The following is a 13,895-nucleotide window of genomic DNA, read 5'->3' as shown; positions in this document are numbered from 1 at the left end:
TTTTACCACTATAGCAATTGTGCCTGTTTCCTACTTTTAAGCATCAGAATTAAACACTCTATCTTAATTTATAAAACAAGACAGGTCAGCTTTCAGCCTCAAGTTTTTCAGTAAGAATTCTAATAGAGTCAATAAATGGTCATTCACGGGCTTTAGTCACAGAATAAGCTTAATGCCTTTCTAGAACAATGCAATCTTTTCCTGGCAGAAAATGGCCTCACTGGGTGAATTAATTTAATTTCCGCACTATGACGACTACAGAGGTAGTGCAGGGGATATAAATAGCACAATTTGATGAGAGATTTTGGACAAGTCACTTCTGATTTCTGTTCCTTGGGATCTTTATTGGAAATAATAACACCTGTCATCTATGCTAATCTCTGAATCATTCCAATTCACGACCACTGGCTGCCAATAATCTCGAGGAACCCTAAATTATACATTGACATTACATATGTACAAGGTATGGTGACATTAATTGAGCGTAATCAAAAGAAATCTTACCTAATCAAGGCCTCACACATCAGATAGGTTTATGAGAAATCAAACACCAGTACTGACAGGTATTACTTTTCGAGAGCCTTCTGAGTACTCATTGCTTTATGGTGCTCTTGGGGGATATGAAAACCACTAGGCATATTCACTTGCCTTCAGAGAGCCCTAATTAAGCAATTGATTATCAATAAATTGTTAGAATGTATGGAACCTACTATAAGTGCAATAAACATAGAAAAAGGAGATCAGTAGAAAGTGGTATGGTTAGAAATAGGTATGGTCAGAAACAAAGTCAAATAGAAGTTTAATTAGGGGGATGTAATGCTATTTAAATCTACTCATAAAGATACTTAAGAAAATTTCCTCAGAGATCATGCCATACAAATTTTTGTTTTGTTACTAAATTTTATTAACTGGCATACTTCCTTAAAGCTATTTAGCCCATTATATTTCCCAATTTACTTGGGTACTTGGGAAAGTCAGGGCTAGTTTTGCATCATCATTAAATTCAAGAGGTATAACAGAATTTTTAGTGGCATCATCATTAAAAGAATTTTGGTAGCAGACTAATCTCTCCTACAAAATCCATCACAAATCCACATGGTTAATGATCTTGAGTCAAAAATCTGGAGTATTGCAGGTAAAGGGTGGAAAAGGTATAGGTTACCCCCGAATCAGAAAGGCAGTTAAGACTAATGGCACAATAAAGTTGGGGGAAAATGTGAAAATGATGTGAAAAAAAAATTTTTTTTTAGAAACAAAGTTGCTCTTCGAGCAAGGCAAGCAAAGAAACTTTTACGAAATGTGGGGGTATTTCATATTTTCAGCCGAGTCACCTCTGAAGCGTACCCCCCTCCTGACTCATCACAGTGACAGGGAGTTAGGGGACCACAGGTCTGTCTAGATGTCTGTGGGTGCTTCCAGCAGATGGCAGCATATCATCGCTAATCCCTATCCATCAAACAATGCCCTGGTCACTCCAAATAGGAAAACCCATAACTTTTCCTGCAGAAAACCAAAATAATGTTCCTGGTACAACAGGTTTGTAGGAAGTAAGTGTACCTAAGCAGCCCCTTTGGAAGGAATTCAATATTCTCAGCTACACCAGAGGTCATTCCTGGCCTTAGAGAAAGTACAAGGTCAAGGATAAAGCAGGGGTCCAAAACTGATATACTTAAGCTGGCTTTGTCACTTGTTCTGTCACCTTGAGGAAAGCACCTGAACAGTTTACCTCAAAGAGGAGTTGGAGAAATTAAAATGAGAAGATGCTTTCATTTACTGAGAAGAAAAATGCTGTATCAATTTGTGGGTAAAGTACTATTGCAGTGCAGGCAGCACTTTTCACACGCTGTCCTTTTCTGGCTCTTGTACTGTGGGACCATTCCTTCCCTGTCCTCTTCAGGGGTTCCTCTCCCTTCTCATGCCCTTTACATGCTGGTGTTCCGCAGGAGATGGTTCGCCATCTCCTCTAATAGTTTTAAACAACAACCCCATGCTGATGATTCCCCAAACTGGCCCCTCCCGTCCTCCACTCTCCTCTAAGCTTCTAGCTTACACATCCTGTTGCATATGAGCCACCTCCACTCGGAAATCTCCCAGGCATCTTACACTTGTCCACTGATGATCTTCCTTCCACAAAGCCTATTCTTCCCTCTTCCTGTAGGCGTATCTTATGTGATGGTACTGGGACCCAGCTAGACAGCCATGTCAGAGAGTGGAGGGTCATCCCTGACTCATTTTTCTTTATCTTCACCATTCAATCACTCTTTAAATCCTGCACATTTTAGCTCGTTCATACGTCTCAAATCTGTCTCCTCCATCCCCACCAGGACTGACCTGGTTCAGGCCCTACACACCTTTCTCTTTACAATCACCTTGCAATTGGTCAGCAAGGCCTCCAGTTTTATTGCCCTCAAGTCCATTTCCTATACAGCTACTGAAATAATTTTCTTAGAATACAAATCTGACCATCTCACTCTTCTGCTTAAAGCCCTTTAGGTCACCAACAGAATAAAGTTATCACTCCACAAATATTTATTGAATGCCTACTACATGCCAGGTATTGTTCTTAGCCCCGGGGCTACAGAAGTGAACAAGAGTCCTTGCCTTCTGGAGCTCACAGACAGACAAGGAACAAATAAACAAGTAAATATAAAATATGTCAGATGGTGATACGTGCTGAAACATAAATCAGGGTAAGGAATATAGGGAGTGCTGGTGGGAGAAGAAGGCATGATTTGAAACTGTAGAGAGAAAGCCTCTGATAGGGTGGGGCTTATCCTGAGCTAGTTCTGATTTCTCCTCAGGTCTCATATTTTATCACTCCCTTCCTTGAGCATCTGCTCCAGTCACTCTGAACTGCCCTTTCTGTTCCAAACGGCTCTCTCCCTACCCTGGATAATTTCATTTAAAATTAGTATTAAGTATCACCTCCTCCAAAAATTAATTCTGCCTCGATCTCCTCTCTCTCCAGATGGGTTAGGGAAACTCAAAAAAGAGTTAGATATTTCCTTTATAAAGTTCCCCATTAATGTGAGTAAAAAACTTGGGCTACTTATTTCCTATGACTTAACATTTAGGACTTTCAAAGCTTTAAAACTCAACCTTTAAAAAAACTGAGGTATAATTGACATATAACATTATATTAGTTTTTCTTTTCTAGAAAAAAACCCCAGCTTTATTGAGATGTAATTCACATGCCATACAATTCACTCATTTAAAGTGTACAATTAAATGTCTTTTAGTATATTTACAATGTTGTCCAACTGTCAGCACAATCTATCTTAGAACATTTTCATCACCCCAAAAGGAAACCTTGTACCCATGTCCCCATCCTTCCAACCCACCTACTCTAAGTAACCACTACTCACTCTCCTTTCTATCTCTATAACTTTGGCTATTTTGGGCATTTCATATGAATGGAGTTAAACAATATATGGTCTTTTGTAACTGGCTTCTTTCACTTAACATAAAGTTTCCAGGGTTCATCCATGTTGTATCATATATCAGTACTTTAGTTTTTAGCTGAATAATACCAATTGTATGTATGGATTTATCACATTTTATTTATCAGTTGATGGTTACCTAGCTTGTTTCCACTCTTTGGCTTTTATGAATAATGCTGCCATGAAAATTTGTGTACAAATTTTTGTGGAGATGTAAGTTTTCATTTCTCTTGGGTATATGTCTAGGAGTAGAATTGCTGGGTCATGTGGTAACTCTATGTTTAACTTTTTGAGGAACTGATGAATTGTTTTCCAAAGCAGCTGCACCATTTTATATTCCTATCAGCAATGTATGAATGTTCCAGTTTCTCCACATCCTCTCCAACACTTGCTATTGTCTTTTTGATTATAGCAATCCTAGTGGGTGTAATGTGGTAACTTACTTTGATTTTGATTTGCATTTCCCTAGTAACAAATAATGTTGAGCATCTTTTCATGTGTATATTAGCCATCTATCTATCTTCTTTGGAGAAATGTCTATTCAAATCCTTTGCCTATTTTTTTTATTAATAATTTTATTTTTCCCCAATAGTTTTAGATTTACAGAAAAATTGAGTAGAACAGAGATTTCCCATGTATCTTATACCCAGATTCCCTATTATTAACATATTACATTAGTATGATACATTTATCACAACTGATGAACCAATATTGATACATTATTATTAACTAAAGTCCATAGTTTATTCACATTTTCTTAGTTTTTACCTAACATCCTTTCTCTGTTTCAGAATCCTATCCAGGATACCACATTACATGTAGTTGTCATGTCTTCTTAGGTTCCTCTTGGCTACAATAGTTAGTCAGATTTTCCTTGTTTTTGATAACCTTGACAGTTTTGAGGAGTACTGCACAGGTATTTTGTAGGATGTTCATGTATTTGAATTTATTCGATATTTTTTCTCTTTATTATATGCATGATTTATGCATGTTGATGTTGACCTTGATTGCCTGGCTGAAATACTATGTGTCAGATTTCTCCACTATAAAGTTATTCTCCCCCATTCCATATGTACTCTCTGGAAGGAAGTCACTATATGAAACCTACCTTAAGAAGTAGAATGTTAGGCTCCCCTACCTTTATTTTTTATAAGTTTATTTATTTATTTATTTACTTAGGCTGCATTGGGTCTTCGTTGCTGAGAGTGGGGTTTCTCTAGTTGCAGCGAGTGGGGGCTACTCTTTGTTGAGGTGTGTGGGCTTCTCATTGTGGTGGCTTCTCTTGTTGCAGAGCATGGGCTCTAAGCATGCGGACTTCAGTAGTTGTGGCAAGCGGGCTCAGTAGTTGTGGCACGTGGCCCAGTAGTTGTGGCTTGCAGGCTCTAGAGCGCAGGCTCAGTAGTTGTGGCGCACGGGCTTAGTTGCTCCGCGGCATGTGGGATCTTCCCGGACCAGGGCTCGATCCTGTGTCCCCTGCACTGGCAGGCGGATTCTTAACCACTGTGCCACCAGGGAAGTCCCTCCCCTACCTTTAGAGTACAGTAGCTACATAATCTATTTGGAATGCTTCTGCACAGATTTGTCTCTTCCTCATTTACCAATGTATTCAATCATTTATATCGTATGGACTTATGGATATTTATTTTATACTTTGGGTTATAATTCAGTACTACTTCATTTATTTTCTTACTCAAATTGTCCCAACTTTGCCATTGGGAGCTCTTTCTGTTGGTTCCTGTACCTCTTTGACACAATGTGTTATGTGTGTGCATGTTTTTAGTACTTCCTTACTTTCTGGTACTACAAGATGCTCCAGGCTCATCTTGTATATTTCCTGCTCCAGTCCTACAATCAGCCATTTCCCCCAAGATCCCTGTTTCCTAATTTTGAAGAATAGTACTTAGAAACCAGATTCGGGTTACTAGGTATGCTCATTGCTACTGAGGTATCTTTATCTAGTCTTTAATTAGATTATTTGTTTTTGTATTATTGAGTTGTAAGAGTTCTTTATGTATTCTGGATATGAGTCCCTTATCAGATATATGATATCCAAATATTTCCTCCCACTCTATTGGCTGTCTTTCACTTTCTTGATTCAATCTCTTATTGAGTTAAACAAATATTGGTGTACTGTACTTCTCCATATAAACCTATGTTCAGAGGTGGCAGTTCAGGTAAGATTTTTTTTCTCTTTTGGTCCCCAGGTACCAAATGGTTCCTTCTCTACCACTGAGATTTTTCTGGTGTCTTCTGTGGAGATGTTCCTGCTTCACAGTATGGGCACTATACATGGGAGATATAGAGCTTCACTGGTTAAGTCAGCATATATAGAACAGCTTCAAAGCTAACCTGGAGCTGCTGGAAGAGGGACTGGGGCTAGAGAGGGGTGGGGCACCTAGAAGCAGAGAGTGCCCATCATTAAAAACAAAATCACTTGGTTAGTATCCCTCTAAGAGTGATCACAACTCTGCTACATCATGGGAAATAGATGATGAGTACCTATGCTGGGAAGAGCAGGGCTTTCTTAGTAACCATTCAATGAGAAAAGAGAGGCTGCCAATTTGGTCTTTTATACCTCACACTAGAATCACTCTAATTGCATTTTTGTTTTGCCCTGAATGCTTCAGACCCTACCATGGAATTGAGGAGTGAGCAGCTTTTCCCAAATACATTTGAAGCTTGTTCCTACACTAGGTAAGTTGTATAGGGCAGATAAAGGAATGCAGGTCTCCAAATATGCTTAGAGGTTTCAGTATGTCTATTCACTATCCAACACCAAGGATATAAGAGATTATAATTTTGATTTAATGTGAAAATGGGAAGTGGTAGATAGGGGACTACAAATCAAGTACCATTTATTTAGGAAATAAAGAAAAATTTAATACACTTTGATATTCACTGACAGCTTACAAATTAATTTTCCAAATCCAATATCATCTGTTCCTGAGTTCCATTAAGGTAGGCAGTGCAATTTTCATCAGAGAAGTTCAGTGATTTACCCAAAGTAACACAGCTCCAAGCTAGGACTCTAGCACCTTAAGAGTGGTTTGACTCCCACCACAGTGTTCTTGCTAACATACTACTACCTAAGTGCCCCAGAATTGTTTGCAGCACTTTGTTTTCTGGAATAAAAAAGAAATTTTAAAAAATGAAATAAGTGTAGGGCTTTGAGGTTTTAAGAAATGATTTCTTGCAGCACTTTCAACAGAAACTGTATAGGCAGAGTGCAAAGAGGAAACCAAAACTGGAAAAAGAATCTTAAAAGGTCGAATGGTTTGAGAGGGCAGCCAAGGAAGCCATCTCAATTTTAGTATGTTCTTGATATATGGATCTAAACACAATCTGAAAAGACTAACCTAATATATTTTTGACCCAGAGTTGACCCAAACCCAATCCTAACTTGCAAAAGGAGGAAAGCTGAAGTTGAAGGTTTGAGGCCATCAATCTTGTGGCATATCTTAGATGGAAAACGTCAGCAAACTAGCCAAGAAAAGGATTACTGACCAAAAGTGAAGGAAAACAGCTAACAGGTGGGAGTATTCTAGATGTACATAAAAGAGTATCAGTTTAAATATAATGAAGATCCTTTACATTGGAAAAATTCTCTGTATATGAACGGCTTATGTTTACACACACACACACACACACACACACAGAGTAATATCTTTTTTTTTTCCAACCAAGATATTCTGAAATCTACATGGAAAACCAGTGCAGTAAACACTGGAACATGGAAAACAATGGAATATTGAGGAATGGCCAACCTTCTCTCAGGAGGAGTCTAAAAATACAAAATGTGACTGCCTGTATTCTTCAGCATTCTCCAAAGAAACAGAACTAAATGGATGTGTGTACATAAAACTATATTACGTATATACACATGTATCTATATCTATATATATAGAGAGAGTGATTTTTTATTGGGGTTATAATTGACATATAACATTATATTAGTTTCAGGTGTACAACACGAGTCAATATTTGTATATATTGTGAAATGATCACCACAATAAATCTAATTAACATCCAGGAAAAAAAAAAAAGGAATGCAGGTCTCTTATCAAGTCCACGAGGGGCTGATTTTCTATCCTGAGCTAATTTAACCTACCAGCAGCATTTGACACAGATGAAGACACTCTCCTCTTAAAACATTTTCTTCACTTCTGGGACACAAACCTCTCCTGGTTATTTTCCTGCTTCACTGGCTGCTCCTTTTCAGGTTCCTTTGCTGGTTCTTCTCCAGTATTCCAACATCTACACAGTGGAGGACCCAAGGACCAATTCTTGGTCAGCCTTCTTTTCCCTCTACTTGTGTTCTCATTGAGATCTCACCTCTCACTCTGTCTCATGGCTTTAAAATCCCATCTATATGCTAACAAATCCCAAACTCCTATTTCCAGCCTACACCTCTTTCCTGAGCTCTAGATTTGTATATCCAGCTCTGTCTTCTTTACCTCTATTTAGGTGTTTAATAGGTATCTCAAACTTCGTATTTCTAAATCCAAACTCTTGAAAGCCCCTTTGTATTTGCCCCCTTAGCCCACCCCCTCAACTCAACCTGCCTTTCCCATGGTCTGGCTCAATTTCAATAAATGAAAATTCCATCCTTTGAACTGCTCAGAACAAAAAACTTGGGGGCATCTGTTCACTTCAATCCCTCAGCAAATCCTGTCATCTTTACTTTTAAAATATATCCTAATCTGACGATTTCTCATCCTCTCCACTCCTACCATCTTGGTCTGAATCACCAATATCTTTCACCCAGATTATTGCAATAGTTTTCTAACAGATCCTTCTGTTTTTGCCCTTGTCTGTAACCTCCCCTCCTCAGGAAAAATGGAAAATCGTCTATTTTCAACATAGCAGCCAGAGCGATTCTTTTATGATATGTCATATTATGGCATTCTTCTGTCCCCACCCCTCCAACAGCTTCCTACCTCACTCAGAGTTAAGGTCAATGTTATTATAATGGTCTTCGAGATCTCAGTTTCTTAGATTAAACCTCTGACTTCATCTCTTACTCTTTGCTTGTTCATTCACTTCAGCCATACTGGCCTTTCTACTGTTCTTTAAATGCTTAATATATGCCTCCCTCTAGTTCTTTGCTCCTAGAGCTCCCTTCCTCGTAAGCTCATCTAGATATCCACATGGCTTGCTCCTACTCTTCCTTTAGGTCTTTCCTCAAATGCTACCATCTCATTAAGGACTTCCATGAACACTTGAAAATCGCAGATTACCTTCATTATACCCTGGCACACTCTATTCTCCTTCTTATGTCTAATTTTTCACCATAGCATGTATTATCATCATCTGACATACTTTGTATTTTACCTATTTGTTTGTCTGTCTTGCCCTCAATAATGTAAATTCCACAAGGGCAGGACCTAGAGAGAATGCACGCTCAATACATATTTGTTGAATGAATGAATAAAAGGATGAGGAAGCTTTCTTATGTGTTAGAACCTTACCACTTCCTGAACCTTAGCTTTCATTTCCTTATCTGTGTCAGATTAAAGAATGAGAGATACCAGTCTAAAGAAAACCAAAAGGACCACAAAATCAAGGAGAGATAATAGAGGCAACAGGAGAGAGAAAGGAGAAAAGAGAGGCAACTGTAATGAGAGAGACAGATACAAAAGGGAGAATGGGGGAAGAGATGGAAGTACTAGGAAGAAAACTCTGGGATTTATTTTTTTGTTCAATAATGGCTTCACCTGAACTACAGAGATTGCCAGATCCACCCTGGGGACTTCAGTGCCCATTCAGACGTCTCCCGTTACTCCTGGACTCCTGGGTTGCTTCGAAGCACAGGACAGCTCAGGGTAAGATGATCTCTGATGAAGGCAACTAAAGAGCACGCTCCTAGAGGCCTTCTACTTTCTAGTTAGTCTGTAGTGATTTTCCAGGACAAAGCCTCTTTTTGAGTCTGAAAAATCAGCGGTTGGGTCAAAAGGGTCAAAACCATAGCAGAGAAAATTACCATAGGGGACGGGGTCTCTCTGCAATTCTGGTCATGTTATAGGTTATCTTGATCCTTTGCTTACCCAAGATTTATCCCTATTAGAGATTAGTTGGAGCAAAGCTGTGTATGAAAAAAGAGACAACTCAACAATACCACTGAGTAGTGGTTTACCACTACTCAACAATACCGCTGAGTAAAAGAGTCAGCATAAATGGAATCAGTCCAGATCTCTCATTTCTTTATTATGGAAGGAGTGTTCTATTTTCCACTGGCCAGGAAGGCTATGAAAGTAAAAAACTACAAGAGCCTTGCAACTTCTTGTTAAATAAGTTTTCTGACACATGGCAACTAGTGATTAATTACTGTGTTAGAAGATAACATTCCTATAGAGATTTGCTGGAAATACAGATGCTGTCTATGCTTGATTAGACATTGCTTAAGGAATGCTGAGACACATTGCTGCTACAGTCTATTATTTCTGGCTATTTTGGTATCGCTGTTATATTTATTTTACATAGCTTCACATTCAGTAGAATTGATGGAGCCCATTTCATAATACCTGTCCCTACCAAAAACAAGAACAGAAAAAAATAAGGCTATGAAGTGTGTTTATGTGTATGTATGAGAGCGAGAGAAAATGAAGGAGAAAGAGACTATGAATAGTAGGGATGTAGTATTCCTTTTTGTAACACTTACTCTCTACAAAGAAAGAATTGCAAGGGAGATGCTCTGTTTCTCATAAGCCAGTAAGAAAACTGACCCACGTCAGCTGGTTAAAACGTTCAGGGCATTAAAGATAAACTAAACTTTGTCATTATCCAAGTTCTTTACCAGAAAAAGAAGCCTTGATTTGATACCTAGTCATTCATCCAATACACAAAATGAGCACTTACTCTGGTCCATGCACCGAGGAAACAGAAAAAATCTGGGCTTCCTGGAGCTTACAAGTCTAGTAAAGATGTGTCTTTTGAGCTGGGATCAGGACAGAATCATCCAATGCTATATACTTAAGCTAGCCTATCTCCTCTCATAATCCATTAAGAGTAGTAATAGCAGTACCTCTCCCAAGAGGTCACATTTCAGCTTATCCCCACTTCCTTGGATACCACTCCCAAATCCAACTGTGAAAGGCATGGCTTTGCTGAAGAACTGCTTTGCTGGTATACAGCCCATCGATGCCAACCTCAATACTGCCCAGTCAACATTTCATTATTCAGATGCTAGTGTTTTTACTATGTGTTCGGGCCCCATACTGTCTGCCAAAAGCTGTGTTAATTTACTTATTTCAGCTAAATTAAAAAAAAAACATTTAAAAAAAGGATGATTGAATTTAAGAATTATATTCCTCAGAGAATTAGTAATGCTTCTCTGTATCCCTCAGGCCTCCATGTTTTTATCTTCCCCTTGTCAATGTTATTATGAATAGACTAATTCAATAATGAGATCACTCCCCATCAGAGAGACCAAATAAATGCAGCATTCAGTCACACCTGGTTTCCCTAATCTGAGCAAGGCACGCTTTCCAACAAATTTAGCCTAAAATAGGGAATTTAATGAACACACACACAAATAGAAAGAAAAAGACAGGGAAGGAGGACAGAAAAGCAGAACAACAGGGTAGCAGTGGAACAAATGGAGTGATAGATTGGAGAAGACAGGTTAAAAGTGAAGATACATGGTTACACGATTTCAAAACAAAGATTCTAGCATAGATGTCTTAATAATTGTCAAAGTAATATAACATTTCATCATCCCTTTAAGTGTCTCAAGAATTATTTCAAATTTTCTTGAACTTCTTCAAGAATCAAAAAATCAAGTGAAAAAACACAGAAATACTAATTATTAGGTAGGAGCATTCTGGACTATTAAAAACAAAAGACTTCCTAGCCATAAAGGAGTTCATGGAATAATTCATCTAGGTATAATCGTCAATAAAGCACCAACACCATAATCATCATCCATCCTGTTCAAAACTTAAGTTTTCATTAAAGCTCCAAAGGTCCACTGATTTAAGAAAGGTATGGCTAGTGTTGATACCATATGAAGTGAGAATAAAATTAACTCTTGTATTTGAAAAAGTGTATTATAAGGAAACACTAAAAACTGAGATCAGCAACCCTAGAAAAGAGAAAGTGAAAATGCTATTAAAAAAAGAACCTTCAATTACATAAAGGAACAGTGTGAATAGTGATGAGTAACCATTTTCTCCCCAATGAAAAAAAGAAGGGGGGATGGGTTTCAACTGGGAAAGATAGAAGAGATGAGGAAACAGATTCATGTAAAAATACATTCAACACGTTATTTAGGATGAGAGAAAATGTAAAAGACCCAAATGTCTACAAATCTGCATATACTTAGATAAATAAATTATGGTTTACTTACTCCATGGAACATTTGTTCAGGTGTTAAAAATAATACTTTCAAGGGATATTAATGGATATGGGAAAAACCATGCTTTCACAGATTATTATTGATATAGGAAAACACAATTAAATGAGTAAAAAACCCATTAACAACTTTGTAAAGAGAAATGATATGCATGCCCATGAGAAAACTCACCTAGACACACAGCACATGTACAAAAACCAGGAGAAAGTGTATCAAATATCATAGTCTCTAGATTAAAAGTTTATGACTAATGTTTATATATTCTTCTTTGTATTTTATGTTACATATTTTATGCAATGAGCATATATTACTTTTACAATTAGAAAATAAAGTTACTATAAAGTTCTGTAGTAAAAGAACTTAGGTTAGACAATAGGAAAAATTACCTGTTTAAGAGTTGTTAAACATCCAATAGAATTTTAGAGAATTACCTTCTCTATAACCAAAGTACATCTATTTGTTCCATTTTTTTCCTTTTTTGAAATTGAGGTATAATTGACATATTAGTTTCAGATGTACAACATAATAATTCAATATATGCATATATTGTGAAATGATCATCACAATAAGTTTAATTAATATCCATCACTTCTGTTTCATTTTTTTTTAAATTAAGTTTTTAAGTACTAAGAACCCATTTTTAAAAATGACTTGATAGACAATGAGGCCTTGGCTTTGGTACAGGAACTGAGCCCAATCTTTCCTCCTACCTTGCAAAGTCCAGGTCTGCCTCCCGAGACATGGTGATATTGGTCAAATTCTGCTGAAGGACAAAAATGTTCCTACACATCTTCTTGATGCCAGACTCACTGATGCGCCTGAAGTACTGGGCGCCGTTAATAAGGATGCAGGAGATCAGGTGTCCTAGGCCTGAGGGATCAGCACAGGGCAGTGGGGAGGAAAGAGAAGACAGATTAGTGCCACCTTGCATAAACCAACACAGGATTTCTCTCTTCTACTGCTCAGAAAATTTAAATGACCAAGGAAAACTTATTTCTGATGGTTGGACCAGCTGATCTTACAATGATTTCAGAGTATTTAGACAGTGCCCAAGTAGTTACAAATGGGGAGACTTTCTGCTGGCAAAAAACCTGGTATATCTGCAGCTCCAGCACTGCCACATACAGTTAAAGCCACCACGGCAGGGCTCAGAGTACATGCCAGGTTGTTTTAAACTACTGAAGTGCATAGAACTCTTGTTTTTCTGTACAGTTATTTTAAAGCAGAGAAGAACACATGTAAATATGATGATCTGTTTGGTCTTCTTTTCCTCCTACAAAACAGGTAGGGGTGTACTTTTGGCTCAAAAGTTGATTGGCAACCTACATAAGTAAAAATAAGAAAATGGGCTTTTGGCATGAATGTTACTACACCTCAACACTGACAATGGAGTATACTTCTAAAGTAGTAACTGGAGAGAATGTAATCAGAAACAAAGTGCAAAGGAAAAGCAGATCATGCATTAACTGTGGAGTTCCTACAAGACACCTGTGCACTTCTCTGGGGTCTCGTAAGTGATTTGTTCTCATCACCAAAGGACTGTCTTAAGGTCTATGAAATTCAGCAAAGAGCTGGGTAGTACGTCAACAAACTAAGAGGTCCCATTCAGGTTACCCTAGGTAATGAAGTTGAGGAATGCTGGTTCAGAACAACCCGAGGCACATGTGGGTTACCATTCTTAGAAGTTAGACTTTAATTCTAAATACTTGGAAATAAGTAAACCTCTCTTCCTTCTTTTTCTCTTATTCTTACAAAGTTGGACTCTGGCAAGATGTTCTCCCCAGAATTCTAAAGTTAGTCTGACTAGTCACAAGCGGTCTACTATTTCTGTCTCAGGGCGTAATTTCAGGGTCAATGGCTCCTTCTGTCTTCAGAATGAGTTTTCCCTTGATTCGGATAAATATAGAAAAAGGACAGGAGAAGGCAGTGTCTCTTGCTTCAGCTACACTCACCCAGTGTTGCTTCAAGACCACAGATTCGCGTGTATGTGCTACTATTTGAAAGTGAAGTAAAAAGCTTTTCACTCGAAGGGAAAGAAACACACACATGGATTTTACATTTAAAGCAAGACAGTTTATGTGAAACATCTCTATAGGTTATTTTGC

General features: G+C 38.0%; 1 protein-coding gene across 2 annotated transcripts in view; it reads right to left on the bottom strand.

The window, feature by feature from the left end:
- EXOC4 (exocyst complex component 4) overlaps nt 1–13,895 on the bottom strand; it is an 843,793-nt gene that overhangs the window by 44,241 nt on the left and 785,657 nt on the right. For both annotated transcript variants that reach the window (XM_061198739.1, XM_061198740.1), the window contains one exon: nt 12,501–12,660. In XM_061198739.1, coding sequence (XP_061054722.1) covers nt 12,501–12,660 — 160 coding nt within the window. The remainder of the gene's footprint in view (nt 1–12,500; nt 12,661–13,895) is intronic.

This window comes from Eubalaena glacialis, chromosome 8 (assembly GCF_028564815.1).
Source record: "Eubalaena glacialis isolate mEubGla1 chromosome 8, mEubGla1.1.hap2.+ XY, whole genome shotgun sequence".
NCBI classification, from domain to species: Eukaryota; Metazoa; Chordata; class Mammalia; order Artiodactyla; family Balaenidae; genus Eubalaena; species Eubalaena glacialis.
The sequence above is the reverse complement of the archived record's forward strand: the minus strand, read 5'-3'. Positions and strand labels throughout refer to the sequence as shown.